At 45.7% G+C, this 13,659-nt stretch overlaps 1 protein-coding gene across 1 annotated transcript in view; it reads right to left on the bottom strand.

The window, feature by feature from the left end:
* LOC104408629 (laminin subunit beta-1-like) overlaps positions 1–13,659 on the bottom strand; it is a gene marked incomplete at its 3' end in the record, with an annotated part of 19,812 nt that overhangs the window by 3,773 nt on the left and 2,380 nt on the right. Inside the window, 11 exon segments of the mRNA XM_010018282.1 lie at positions 419–577; positions 2,649–2,784; positions 5,231–5,310; positions 6,294–6,406; positions 6,813–6,992; positions 7,328–7,516; positions 7,696–7,816; positions 9,380–9,582; positions 11,007–11,070; positions 11,188–11,376; positions 13,290–13,363. Of these exon segments, the coding sequence (XP_010016584.1) occupies positions 419–577; positions 2,649–2,784; positions 5,231–5,310; positions 6,294–6,406; positions 6,813–6,992; positions 7,328–7,516; positions 7,696–7,816; positions 9,380–9,582; positions 11,007–11,070; positions 11,188–11,376; positions 13,290–13,363 (1,508 nt within the window).

Consider the following 13,659-nt stretch of genomic DNA (forward strand, 5'->3'; position numbering starts at 1 on the left):
CACCCTGCAAATTATCCTTAGTCAAAATCAATTGCTTGCAAACTCTTGGCTACCAGCATTCAACAACCAAGATGTGCAATTTGTCTCCTAAGGTGCGTAACATAGTTTCTACCCATTAGAAGGCTGCCTGGCTGATGCCAAATTTATATTCTAACTTGTCCCGATAGGACTTGTCAATCTTTAATTTGCTCATTAAACAGGTGCCAAAACAACACAATAATGAAGAAAACTGTGAAGCAAATAATACAAGTAATAGTCAACATTTCCTTGGGTTTTCACACATTTCAGATATTTAACTGAGCATCCATCCTTGCCTTCGAGTCCTGATGACTCCTGGAAGCGCCAGGTTCCTGTCAGTCATGCACTGGGCCAGCCAGCACCTGCTGAGAGGCAATAATGCCCATACTCACAGACCTACCTGCGGCTCGTAGCGGATCAGAATATCGTACTCCATGGAGTAGGGGATGTTGTCGATGTAGAATTCCAGGTATGCCCCCTCAGGGACTCTTACAAATCCTATGCCTGTCCACGACGGTGTGCGGTCCGGTGTGTACTGGCGCTCTATTACGTTTACTCCCTACAGAAACAGGGAACAGAGATTTAATACCGATACATTAAATTTGTGAGTCCCATGGGAGTGTGTAAGTGATGAGTTCTGCTGATAGATCACTTCTGGATCACAGCATCCATTGTTAGCATCCCAGAGAACATGAACTCTCTTTTAAACCCATGTATGTGCACACCATTGCCCTTCCGCTTAACAATATACAAAAAGCAAGAAATATAAAATAAAACAACACTGCAGTGTTCATCCATTCCTCTGTTACGGTGGAGAATTAAATTTAAAAACTTGCTGTAACTAAGACACCAGATACAACATCTTGTTCACCATAAGGCCTTTCACATCATACTTGCAGCAGCAGGATTTACTGCAGTGGCACATAACTGCTCTGTTAGCTGCCCAAGCTGAGTGCCAGTTACTTCCTCAATGCACCAGGCTGCTCCAAACCAAACCACTGCTCAGGATAACATCTGGAAAGCAGATCATGGCCATTACGAGTAGGGTGTCACTAAATAACAGAGATCCTAATCATTGTTAAGATATTTAATAGCCAAATCAGTATGTGGTCACTCCTTTTGGTCTGAGGTGCCAGGTTTTTGTCTGCTACTTTTTATATAAAGCAAATGAGAGGAAAAAGGCAACAGAAAGTTGTGCAGTGCTTTTAACTTCCCGTTTCAAATGTGTCTGCATCCATGCATAGTTCTCTCCATAGAACAACATCCTGTGCATTCCCAAGGAAGTTGCTTCAGTAGAAGGGGATAAAATGTAAGGAAATGTCTATATATACACACATATATATTACTTCAGGATGTCCCCTCATGTATTCTCACACTCTTTGAAGAGAGCCTGGCTGTAAATTATTGCCCTTTGGCTTTGCAGAATGGGTTGGAGCTCCCTAGAAAGGGTGGCAAGCAGGATGTGAGCAAGGGCATGCACTGTGGGGAGCATGGGGGCTTGGCACCACCTGAAAATACCTGCAACTGTGCCACTTCATTTTGTCTAGTGCTGGGTCCCTACCTAGGGATTCAGAGTTTTTATTTTGCCACCAGATTTGTGAGGAAGCTTTTCAATACTGGCATTATTTAAAATGGTTTGTTCTGAAGCTTTCAGATGCAAACTAGTAGTACATCCCCTCACTTTGCTTGGCAAGGCAGGTTTTCATGCCAGGCTCCTGCATCCCTGAGCCTTGGCAAGGTTTTCGGTACCACCTCTCCAGTCAGGCGGGCAAAAATGCACCAAAATCCCTGTGCCAGCTCACATGCCCTCTGCTACAGTCCAACTTGTGCTCTGCACTGTCTTCACTCTGCAGTTATTGGAGAGCAAAAATCTGCCTTATCTGAAACTGCAAAGTGGATGCATTTTGCCTGAAAAATAAATTAGGACTGAGTGCCCCAATTGCAGGCAGACAGACAGACATCTGCTGCGTTAAAGAAACCATTATCTCATCTCCCTGACTTCTTGCTGGAGACAAAAGTAATTGATGTAATCACCTTGCTGCTATTAATGAATCAAAAACAAGGCTATGCAGTGGTAAATGGAAAGAGATGGAGACCCTGATGAACCATGCTGGTGGAAAAACAAGCCAGAGGCAACCTCACCTACCAGTTTTTTGCACTATCAGCTATGGTTTTAGCCGTTAATAAAAGAAATGTTACTGATGTACAGAAACTCTGAAAGCTGTGGCAATGTGCTTAAACGTGTGCTTTGTCCCCTTCTCGTTTCAGTGGCACCAAAAAGAACAGCCAGTATTGGTGTCCCACTGCTCTGGAGATAAGAGGGGAAGAAGTGGGTGTACACACAGCAGGGTACAGGGATGGAAGTTGACAGGAAACTAACTGTATGGTCATGATCAAAGAAATGAGTTTAGAAATAGAATGGCAGTTTTCCCCCTAGATTACTACACTATTTATCAATATTAAGATTGAAGAGTTACAGGTTGATGGTTTTCTGATACAATTCAGTATTGTTTTCCACATTTTAATTGAAAAACACTCAGGGTATAAAACAAATGCTTCCAACACCCAAATGGTGAAAGAACTTTCCCACAGCTGTCCAGAAACACCAGCCCATGAAAATTGCTACTCACGGGACCCAAGCTGGCTTCCTCTGCTTCATAGATGTAATGATCAAGTGAAATGAAGTAATAGCCGGGCTCCACCTGGTTGCACTGACGTCCAAACATGTGGGGCCGGCATTCACATTGGCCAGATTGACTCGAGCAGCTAAAATGGAAGAGCAAAGAATTTACAACACATCTTGGCTATACTAAGACAGTGCTAGAGCTATCTTCAGCTTTGACATTTTAGGACACAGGAGGAGAACAGGAGGATACAGCTGTGTCTAGATACAGGATGTTCTCAGGCTCTGCAGCTGGACTCATCTACACTGCTAAAATGCCTCAACCCAACTATTATTCTCCCAAACAACTCCTAGGCTCAGACTGGGAGTGAGCATACACCAGGGACCAGTAGGCAGTTTGCATGTGGTTTCCTCTGTTTGAATGGTGAGAGGATTTCATGCTACGGATGCAGGCGGTTCCCCAGGCCCAGACAACAGTCTTGGGAGAGCTTCACTTGCTACCACAGACATAGCCAAGAGGCATGTCTGTCCTGCAAGCCAAGGGCAGCCTTTGGCTCCAGGCTTGCAGGCCATGTCTGTATGGGCTCAGGCAAAGCAAGAACATGCATGATCGTGCATGTCCTAGGACATTGACCTGCTCTTATATGCTGCAAAGTGCACCCTGAGAGGTCACCCACCAGCAGCTATGCACAGGGAAAAACCACACCTGGCTGCTTTAAAGTAAGACAAACACAGTCAAAGACTTGGGACAGACAGAGCCATCTCTGGGGCACGCAGAAGGTCTGTCCAGGGTGACATACAGCAGCTCCACTTCATTCATGACGAGCCATTTCCTTTTCTCAACACAGCTCCACCCCCAAACTGCCTTTTGGTGGTTTTACTGTCTCCAGAGAGTCTGCCCCGCATGATAAAGAACCCTTGGGCACATTGTAGTTTTGCACACACCTGGTCACACTTTTTCTTACAACAGTTTATTGGTCCAACAAAATATGCTCTTTTCTTTAAATTTTAGTGGAATTTAGAAATATTTTCCAAAGTCAAACCCCTCTAGTTTCCATGGAAAATCTCCAGGTTTCTTAAGCCCCCATGTTAGTAATTTTTAAATGAAACCAGTTTTGAAATTACAGAGAATCACTCAAACATTCAGGTTCCAGAAGTGCCCCAGTTGCCCCAGAAGGGGAGATGGGAAGTCTCCCCTCTGGGGACGAGGATGGTTAGAGCGTGGGGAGGGGATGATTTTTGGGCGAGGTGCTGCTGTGCCAATTGCTGCATCCCACACCCTGAACCTGAGCCAAGAGGCAGCAATTCAGCAGCTGAGAGGAGCCCGAGGCAGGCAAAGCTTCCCCTTCCCACTGAGGTTAGAGAGTGAAGCTGGAGCTGGGCTTTGTGGCTCTTCTGCAGCCGGAGGAAAGCACAGCTGGCCCCTGCCCACGCCAGGACACTGCACGTCCCCTCCCCATGTGGTTTTGCAATCGCTGGGCTCAGTGCACAGGAAAGATGCTGCAAATCCTGCTGAGCTGTGCCCCAAACCTCTGGAAGTGGCTGCACTGGGGCAGCTGCGCAGAGTAAGTGCGCAGGGAGCTGCGCGGAGGAGTAACTGATCACTAACAACCACACCGCTGTCTGCTAAGGGGTCGTAATTCACCGAGGAGAGAGGGGAGAGACAGCCTGCAGGGTGTTCCCATGGCACTCCCTGCTGCAGAAGCGGTGTCCACAGGCTGTGATGACCTACAGAAGTCACAGTGGGACCAGACCCAAACTGCCCCGGTGTGGTCTGGGGCGTTTCAGTGGGAAACAGTTCATCCACCCCCCTGGGAGACTTCTGTGGCTTTAGACAAAAGCAGGACGTTTCAAAGGGTTTGTGAAATGAAGGGTGGGGGGAAAGAAAATGAAGGAAAAACCTGGGGTCAGACATGCACCTAACGCACAGGAAATTGCTATGGTCTGAGGAGCAGTCTGGCTGTCCAGCACCCCTCTGACCAGGCATTTAAGCCAGGACTTTCTATGTTCTTACTGACAGATACACCTTCAAGACCTACACACTTCTCTGAAAATCTTCACCTTCCCAATGGGCATTTCCAGCTCCTCATCCCACCCCACGCAGCACCCCTAGGGCAATGCAGCAGTGCCATGCAGCCAGTGTGCTGCTTCCAGTGCTGCTGGACAAACAGACTTGCCAAAGGGCCAGTTTGAGAGCAAACCAAGAACCAGGCCCATGTCACCCCCTGATTCCTGCTTTGATCCTGTGAAAGCAAAGCTTTGACACAGACCATACCCTGGGTTATGTCCTAGGCAGAGCTCAACCCATGGCTAGCTCCTACCATGGCTGACCAAAGGCAGAGCTACATTCAAAACAGTTTTACATGTTCATCTGCACTGGTGGCACACATGAAGGCTGCTCAGCATGGAAAAAAAATTAGATGCCTCTGTCTCCCCTTGCAGCGATCAAGACCTGCCACTTTCTGCTCCAGAAAGATGGTCCCAAACATCCTCCTCCAGAACACGTTGAGCCCTGGATGTTGTGGTTGCAAATGAAGCGGAACTCACTGGGGTGAATGACTACAAGAGAGTAACTGGGCTGAGACTCACTTGTTGTTCAGCGCTCCTCCCTGGTCGCAATCGCATGGCCGACATCCATCCATGTCATTGCTCAGGCCCCAGTGCTCAGGCTGCCAGAGGAAACATCACCAGCACTGTAACTGGTGCCAGTTTAACCCCATTTACACCAAAGGCATGTTTTTAAATACTCAACATAAGCTAGCCCAGACTGCCCCCAACCCATGAACCCTGCTCCCCTGGTTGAGTCTACCCCCACAACCACCAACACAGCTTCCCCACTAGCTCCCCTTCACCTTGTCAACCATCTCAAGGGCTTGAGAAAAAAACCTACATATTTCCACCTAGCTTTAAAAGCAAGGGTCAGGAGGACCCAAGCTCAGAGACTTCACTCCTACTGCACCATTTACACAAGTCTTGCCTCCTGACCCATGAAGGGCTTGGAAAATCACAGCCCAGCACATCACACCACAGCAAAGAGCCATGTGTGGGGCAGTGAGGCTTTGTGTAGGGCAATGCTTTTGCAGGGCTGCTACTCTGCAACTTGCTTGTTGGACAGCCAGCCTTGTTCAGCTTTTCCATGTAGTTCACTGTTAGATAAGACAGCCTGTCAGTGTTTATACAAACACATCCAGTTATCTGGCAGTGTGTTTCTATAACACTCCAGCACACATAAACACTAAATGGAAATGTATGCGCACAAAATAACCCCAAATAATGGCCTGTATAGAATGCAATCTTTTTTTGCTAACACTGCTTCTCCGATCATTTCGTCTTTCGCCCCAGAGAGGGCTCCAGCAGAACTGCCCCAGATCCTTCATTTGCACAGAGCACCCACTACAGGAATCCTAACGTCTCCCTCCTTACAGACCCAGGAATTAATATGGAGGCTCTTGTTTGCCTTGACGTGCCTCCCAGCTCCCCATAACACAGTGTGCTTCATGGCTCCTGACATCCTGAGGTGCCTGCTCCAGCCTGAATGCCAGGTGCCTGCTCACAGGCAGGCAGAGACAGCAGCCAGCACCTTACCCACGCTTTCTGCACGCCAGCCTCCCTCACACTCCTCATTTATTAGGTGATAAGCTACTTCACTTACCAGGCAGTTGTTGCACTGCTTCCCTGTCACCAGGCGCTTACAGTAGCAGTTTCCTGTCTCCGAATCACAAGGATTCCCCCCGGGGTGGGTACCCAGAGGATTACATGCACAAGCTAATTGGGAAATACAAATAGGCAGGTCAAAACACAGGTTTTGAATTACATTTTAGACAGTATCCAACTTAAATATTTACATTAAAGCTTCCCCTGAATTCCCCAGGACAGAGATTAATTGCACACTTTGCCCACCACCCATCCCACTAAAACTTCCCTGGCTTAGAGACTTGTAACTGGAAACAAACAAGGAGGATTCTGCTATTTCCACTGAATACACTGGAAGGGAACTGAGTTTTAAGGGTGGGTGGACTCCAAGCTACAGCAAGCCTACAAGAATGCTTTCCCTTTAGCAAAAACATGAAACAAAGGAATAAAAAAACACCCCACAAACCAGCTTCTCCTGGCTCCAACAGCTCCTCAAAGAGCTTTTGATCACACTAAAGGAACATATGTTTTTACTTACACTGACAACCCGCTGGGTCATCGGCACTCAGGCCATAGAAACCTTCTTTGCAGAGGTCACAACGCTCCCCTTCCACAAATAATTTACAGCGGCATTGTCCGGCGATGAGGCCGGTGGAGAAATCGGTGTAGCGATCGCAGATGCCACCATTCTGGGAGCCAGCTGGGTCACAGTCACAAGCTAAGAAGTAAGCATTGCATGTGTTTTATTAACTGCTACAAAAGGGAAGACAAGGTCTCACACTGAATTCTTTGAACTCAGCTATGGTGTCGAAAGTGTATCATTCCTGCAAGTATCAGACATGATATGGGTTGAATATGTAACGACCAGATAAATTTCCAGATTCTTGAATAGAAAATAAACCCCAAGATGTTCAAGACAAACTTCCCTTACGGATCTTTGTTCAGGAGCCAAAAGGCAGCCAGTAAATCCTAAATTCTCCAGGGAAAGCTGTGGGTTGGGGACATGGCCAGGGTGCCACGCCATTCCCACCCTAGGAGCAGGGCTGCACTTACGCTCACAGACGTCGGGGTCCCTCAGGTCTCTCTCTGGGTGCTGAAAGTAGAAGGGCTTGCACTGCTCACAGTTGCGTCCTATGGTGTTGTGCTGGCAGTCATCACACACTCCCCCACTGGTATTCCCCGTTGTCATGTACACAGCCATGTCAAAGTGGCACTGGCTGGAGTGGCCATTGCAGTTACACTCTGTGACAAAGACAGAAAGCAATGTAAGAATCTAGTCCCAGGGGAGATGCAAGTCTGCAGAAAAGACATGCCAAAGTCAACCAAAGGACATGCAGGACTTCATGTATTGTCATAAGTTCCCAAGTAACAGCATGTAATGCTCACATCAGGATCCAGTTCAGCATTTTACTCAAACTCACTTTTGCATGCGTTGCTATTGCGGCCTTCAGCGGGTCGCCAGGGTAAGTCATGGTAGAAATCCAAACACTGTTCACAGTTTAACCCTTTGGTATTGTGCCTGCACATGCAATGCCCATGGACCTGTCATTGAAACCAGGGGAAAAAAAAAAAGTAATATAGATGGTTATAAAACAGGCAGGGGAAAAAACCCAACATGCTTCAAGTAATGCAAAACACAGTTAGTACATAAAGGATATACTTTCGGAGACTTTAATACATGTCACTGCACGTAGGACGATATAAAGGGCCACAGGAGTGTCCCTTATCTGCCAAGGTAAGAATGTCCTCATACAAATTTGTCCTTCTTTCCTTACCAGAACTAATGCCTGAATGAAAGCTTCCAGAAACCAGTAAGGAGAGCACAGTTCCACCCCAATAACCACAAAAGCCTCTTGGACCTAAAAGTAAGCTGTTTATTAGCTGTTCATTAGCTACTAACATGCATCTAGCTAGCGTCACTAGCCCAGCACCTTCTTTCCAGCCCTACCTCAGTTCTCAAAGCGAAGGTAACAGACAGTTTGGATGGGTTTTATCCATCAACCCCAGATTCTGCCTTCAACATGTACAGAACAAGCATCACGCAGACCAACAGTGATAGTGTGACAGCTGCTGTCATAGACAACAGGGACCACTAGCACTGGAGCCATGATTTTAAGGGCAAAGCCAGTCTTGCTCCTGCTCGGGTGGAGGCACTCACCAAAAGTGCAGGGCAATGGAGTATACCAGCATCCTGCAGCCCCTGGGACAACCCACACAACCTCCCCGTATGCCTCCACATTTTCATCCAGTTAATAACTCACTCATTAACAAGGGTGCTATTACTGCCTGTCGGGCAAAAATCATGGGGAAAAACAAGACCCAGAAGGGATGTGCCACTCGGGCAGCAGTGTACAACTTGGGCAGCATTATTTTCCTTCAGATCCTGCTGTTAATTAGGGCTACAGCCTCCACTTCTCAGCTAATAACCGATACAAATGCAGGTCATGTTTGATTCACAAAGGTGTTTTACTCTTTGATGCCTCTAGTCCCTTTAATTTTAGAGTAAGTAATACTAACCACACACCCACCTGGCCCCATACACTCCCTTTCTGTACTCCTGTCTTTTAATTTCATCAGGTCTTTAATATAATTAGAAAAGGAATGTTAAAACAATTTTCACCTAATCTGAGCTCTCTGTGCTTGATTAACACCTGTAAGGACAGGTATGTTTGCTGAGGAGGAATAGCTTTAATGGTGGGGAGCGGGGGGGAAAGTATCATAGAATTGTTGAATCATAGAATAGTTAAGGTTGGAAAAGACCTTAAGATCATTTAGTTCCAACCCCCCTGCCATGGGCAGGGACACCTCACACTAAACCATGTCACCCAAGGCTCTGTCCAACCTGGCCTTGAACACTGCCAGGGATGGAGCATTCACAACTTCCTTGGACAACCTATTCCAGTGCCTCACCACCCTCACTGTAAAGAACTTCTTCCTTATATCTAACCTGAACTTCCCCTGTGTAAGTTTGGCCCCATTACCCCTTGTCCTATCACTACAGTCCCTAACAAAGAGCCCCTCTCCAGCATCCTTAAATTTGTGTTTAAATCACTTAAAAGAGGCAGAGACAGGAACAGCTTTCTGCAGGGAAGTGTGACTATTTACCATTCCTTCCACTTCTTCATTAAAGCCATCCACTGGCGCACACTCGCTGGCATGTCCATAGCAGAAGCAGTTCCCGCGAACCACCATGTCGTAGATGGCATAGTAGTACTTCTCTCTGATCTCCATCCTAGAGTCCAGGAGATTATCTCCCAGCGTGTGCAGCTTGGTGAATTTGACTCTCAGATTTGTGATCTTTAATAGATCTGCAGGAGACACAAAGAAGTCCCAACAAACCAGGTTTGGAATCATTTACCAGGTACTGTATTGAATGGGAGGAAGCCAGGAGTAACTTCCCAAGCACACTTCCTATGAGATTAGATCAGATTTAATTTCAATACTTACATGCTACACATCACACTCCCAAATAAAAAAAAAACCCAAACATTATTTTACTGCAGGTTAATCACTGTATAAGTGAGTTTGAGCTTAATTAGAAATACTGCTCTATTCTATTATACATAAATGGACACAGACACAAATATCAAAGGTACACACAACAGTACCACTGAAAACACACTGGTTCTTTGGAGCTTTATAATGCAAGATGGGCAAGGACTTGGTATTAAGGAACTGCTGACAAGTGGACCAGGAGCTTTAAGAATTACAAGCCTTTTGGAAAAAAAATCTTAGTTCGAAACAAGACAGGAATAATTCTTCTTTCTTCTAGGCCCAACTCTCCTAGCAAATATAATTAGTTACATTTTGTTGAAAGAAGCAACACCCTATCACTGGCCAAACACAAAGGAGAAGTTCTCAAGGGATAATCCATGGGAAGACAGTATCACACTAATTAATTCAGGCTACATGTTCACTTTGCTATTACGAATCCTAATTTCTTACAGCCTTAAAACTAAGCTTGAAAAAGCACTTCAAGACCATAAAAGCAGAGTTTCTGCCTTAAAATGCTGGTTAGAAAACCCCCAAACATTCAACTGATACAGCAACTAACAGACACTCTTCTATTTAAGGTATTTTCTTCCGCTCCAGTTAGTTTTACATTGAAGGACACGAACTGAAACTGAGAATGCATATTAAATCAGAGGTCAAGTTTAAGGCAAATCACTGCAGTTACCTACTCAAGCCAAATGCCCCAAAGAAGTTTTTCCTCTAAGCCATGCTCAGCAACAGATCTCTACCTTTGCACTGGTCCAGCCACACAGTGCTGCCAAGGCCAACTGCTCCAAACTCATGACTCAAGCTCAAATAAAACACACCCCCTTGATTTTAGCTAGAAATACAAAATGATCCAAGTTCCTTTGTAGTTCTGTTTCTTTGCTTTCTGAATCCTGTACAATTATGGGACCATGTTCCAAGGTTTCTCTCGGCAATTGCATGTATTTTGGGGAGAGGGAGTCTTTAAATGAACATAAATCCCTGATCAATCAAGAAAAGGCCCAACTACAATGATGTATGGAAGAGCAATCACTTGAGTTGGCAACACGTATCATTATTTCACAGCACATCACTGTCTGAGTTAGTAAAAGAAGCCATACCACAAATGTATTCACATCATTTCAAAATTGTTATTGGGGCTAATGCATGGCTTTATTTGTGGTTTACTGGTTTGTGTAAGCGAATAAGTACAGAAATGCTTTCAAATGAGTCTGGAAGGTAACTGCATACATACTTTGAATCCTTGGACTGTAAGGATCTTCAATTCGAAAAGCAGGATCTAAAACACGATATATTACCTGGAGGAAAAATGACAAAATGAAAGATTCAGCTTTAAAAATAAAGGAATCTAAATTTATATGGGAAAAGTCTATACAGTAAACATATTGGAGAAAAAACAACCCCAACCCTCTGACCTCTCCCTCCGTTGAAGGTTCAATGTCGGAGTATCGGGAATCACAAATGATGTCATCCACTTTCTTCATGGGTCCAGTTGAAATCCCAGGAAATGAGCTCTCACAGTCATATGCAAAATACCTATATACTTGCCATGTTTTTCCAAAATCAGATGATCTTTCTATCAACATTGCAGCAGGACGGAATGTCTAACAGAAAGAAAACCAAAAGAGATTTCATTCAATTAATTATTACTTGCATTTACATGCAGGTGTTTTTAAGCATGAGCAATCCACATGCCTGGATTTTAATCTCTCTCCCTGCACTATTTCCAATATTTGGAAATACTGGAAATGGTTTTCTGATGATATCCCACTTTCTGCTCAGGGGCAGATCTTTGAAATAACACTCATCACACCACATCTTTAAAAAGATGGCACTCAGTGGCCAAATGTTTAAACATCCTTACAATAAATAAGCAAACTTATAAGTTTTTTGATTCCAAATCCTTTCTCAAAACTGGGGCTTTAGGGATTCCAAAGGATGTTTTTCACTGCTTTTGGAAAACAACACAGCCTTCTTCCTTGCCTAATCTGCAGAGGACCTAATGGGCCTCCTCTTCTGCCCTGGGGACCAGGAGGCCACTTTCAGTGCTTTCCCTCCAGCTGACGCCCAGAAGCTCTTGCTGAGCAGTTATCTGCTGCTCAGAGAAGACCTGGGATTGGTCACCTCTCTCTGTCTGACCACACTACCTTTTGCATCTACCTCTGCCAATCAGTGCCAGCCGTCCTCTGTGCTGCATTAAGAAACCCTTCCTCTTTAAAGAACATCGAGAGGTTCAGCTTCATCCACTCTTGCTACATTTCGCCCCCCCAGTCCCCAGGGACCCTCCTCCAGCTGGCCTTGCCTAGAGTTCAGCCGGCTGCATTCAACGCACGCAAACCACTGTCCCTCTTACCTGCATGTAGTATTCAACTGTTGAACAATGAGCTAATGAGATTTTAAAAACATTCTTAATCTCTCTGACCTAAAAATCTCATGTTTCAACTTATGCACTGCCTTTCACACAGCAGATATTAATGTAACACCTCGCCTGCGCTTACCAAGAAATGCAAACAGTCTCTTCATTAGTCTTATGTATTCAGAGGAGGCCCTCCCAGAGCCAAGCACAAAAGCATTTCAGTCACAGCTGGAAAGTTTTCTTTCTGCTTCCTGATTGAAAATGTCACCCAACTTACAAACTGGCATCTCACCCAACAGAAAATGTAGCAACTGAGAGGTAAGGCAGCTCAAGCGTCTACCACACAAAGTCAACCCTCATTACAACAATCTTTTTCCTGCAGTCTTCCTCCTGACAACAGACCAAACCCAGTGGCACGATGGCCACAGCACCTGCATCGGGTCAGGGGCCTCTCGGGGGCCCCTTGCTGCAGGGATCCATCAGAAAAGACCACCTTCCACCTCAGCCACCACCCTGAAGCAGAGGGAGAAAGCCAAGTCGATGCCACATGATGGAACTAACTCTCATAGGAAGCTGGTAAGTAGGAACAAATAAATTAATTTGTCTACATGTGAAGAGCAGGGATTTAGCCCTGCAGGAAGTGCAGCCCCTGAAACCTCAGCTGAAGGTTGCCACTAGTGCTTGCCTTTGTGTGATTTAGGATATATGGGACAAAATCTGCCATTCCAAGACACCTGCTTATAAACTAACAAAGACACTTTGTGTACAGATGTTTCTTCTTCCTGAAGACCTCTCCATTTGCCAAATGAAAAACGATACCGTGGCCAATTTTTATAGGTTTTTTTAAGAAGAAAAATCCTCACTACTGTATGTTTTAGCTAATGATCTTGTAGAACACAACCACCAGAGAGACACACCAACACAAAGCCCAGCTTCAGTATAACTCCTTCTGCAGCCTCACTGGGGTTCAAACACAACTCAAGCCACAGCTCAGCTTTCCTGGGCAACTTCAGAAGGAGTTAGTGGTTGGCAGCTCTAAAAAAAGAAATCAGACAAACCAGCTCAAAGCTCAACTCCCCAGTATCGAACAGACGTGAAGGACTATGAGACCTCTCATTTCCTCATGTTTTAGGGTTCGGGGTAAGTCTGTGGCTTCCTTACCTTGAAGGTCATAATGAGATGAGTGAAATGAAATTCGGCCTCCAGGTTCAGTTGGATTGTCACGTTTTCCAAACCTGCAGGGGCAGAGAAAAGAAGCCATGCAGCAAAAAAGGACACCCGCCAGCCTCCACCTCCAGAATTCTGCCAAAGCTCTTCGCTCCAGTAGTGCAGGGCCCCTTTTCTTTGCCACTTGGCTCTGTTGTCAAAAAGGGACGTGAGAGTTAGTGCATTACTGAGGTATGGGGGGGGGGGGAGATTCTGCCAAAGCTCTTCGCTCCAGTAGTGCAGGGCCCCTTTTCTTTGCCACTTGGCTCTGTTGTCAAAAAGGGACGTGAGAGTTAGTGCATTACTGAGGTATGGGGGGGGGGGG

This window comes from Nestor notabilis, unplaced genomic scaffold (assembly GCF_000696875.1).
Source record: "Nestor notabilis isolate BGI_N333 unplaced genomic scaffold, ASM69687v1 scaffold22317, whole genome shotgun sequence".
NCBI classification, from domain to species: domain Eukaryota; kingdom Metazoa; phylum Chordata; class Aves; order Psittaciformes; family Psittacidae; genus Nestor; species Nestor notabilis.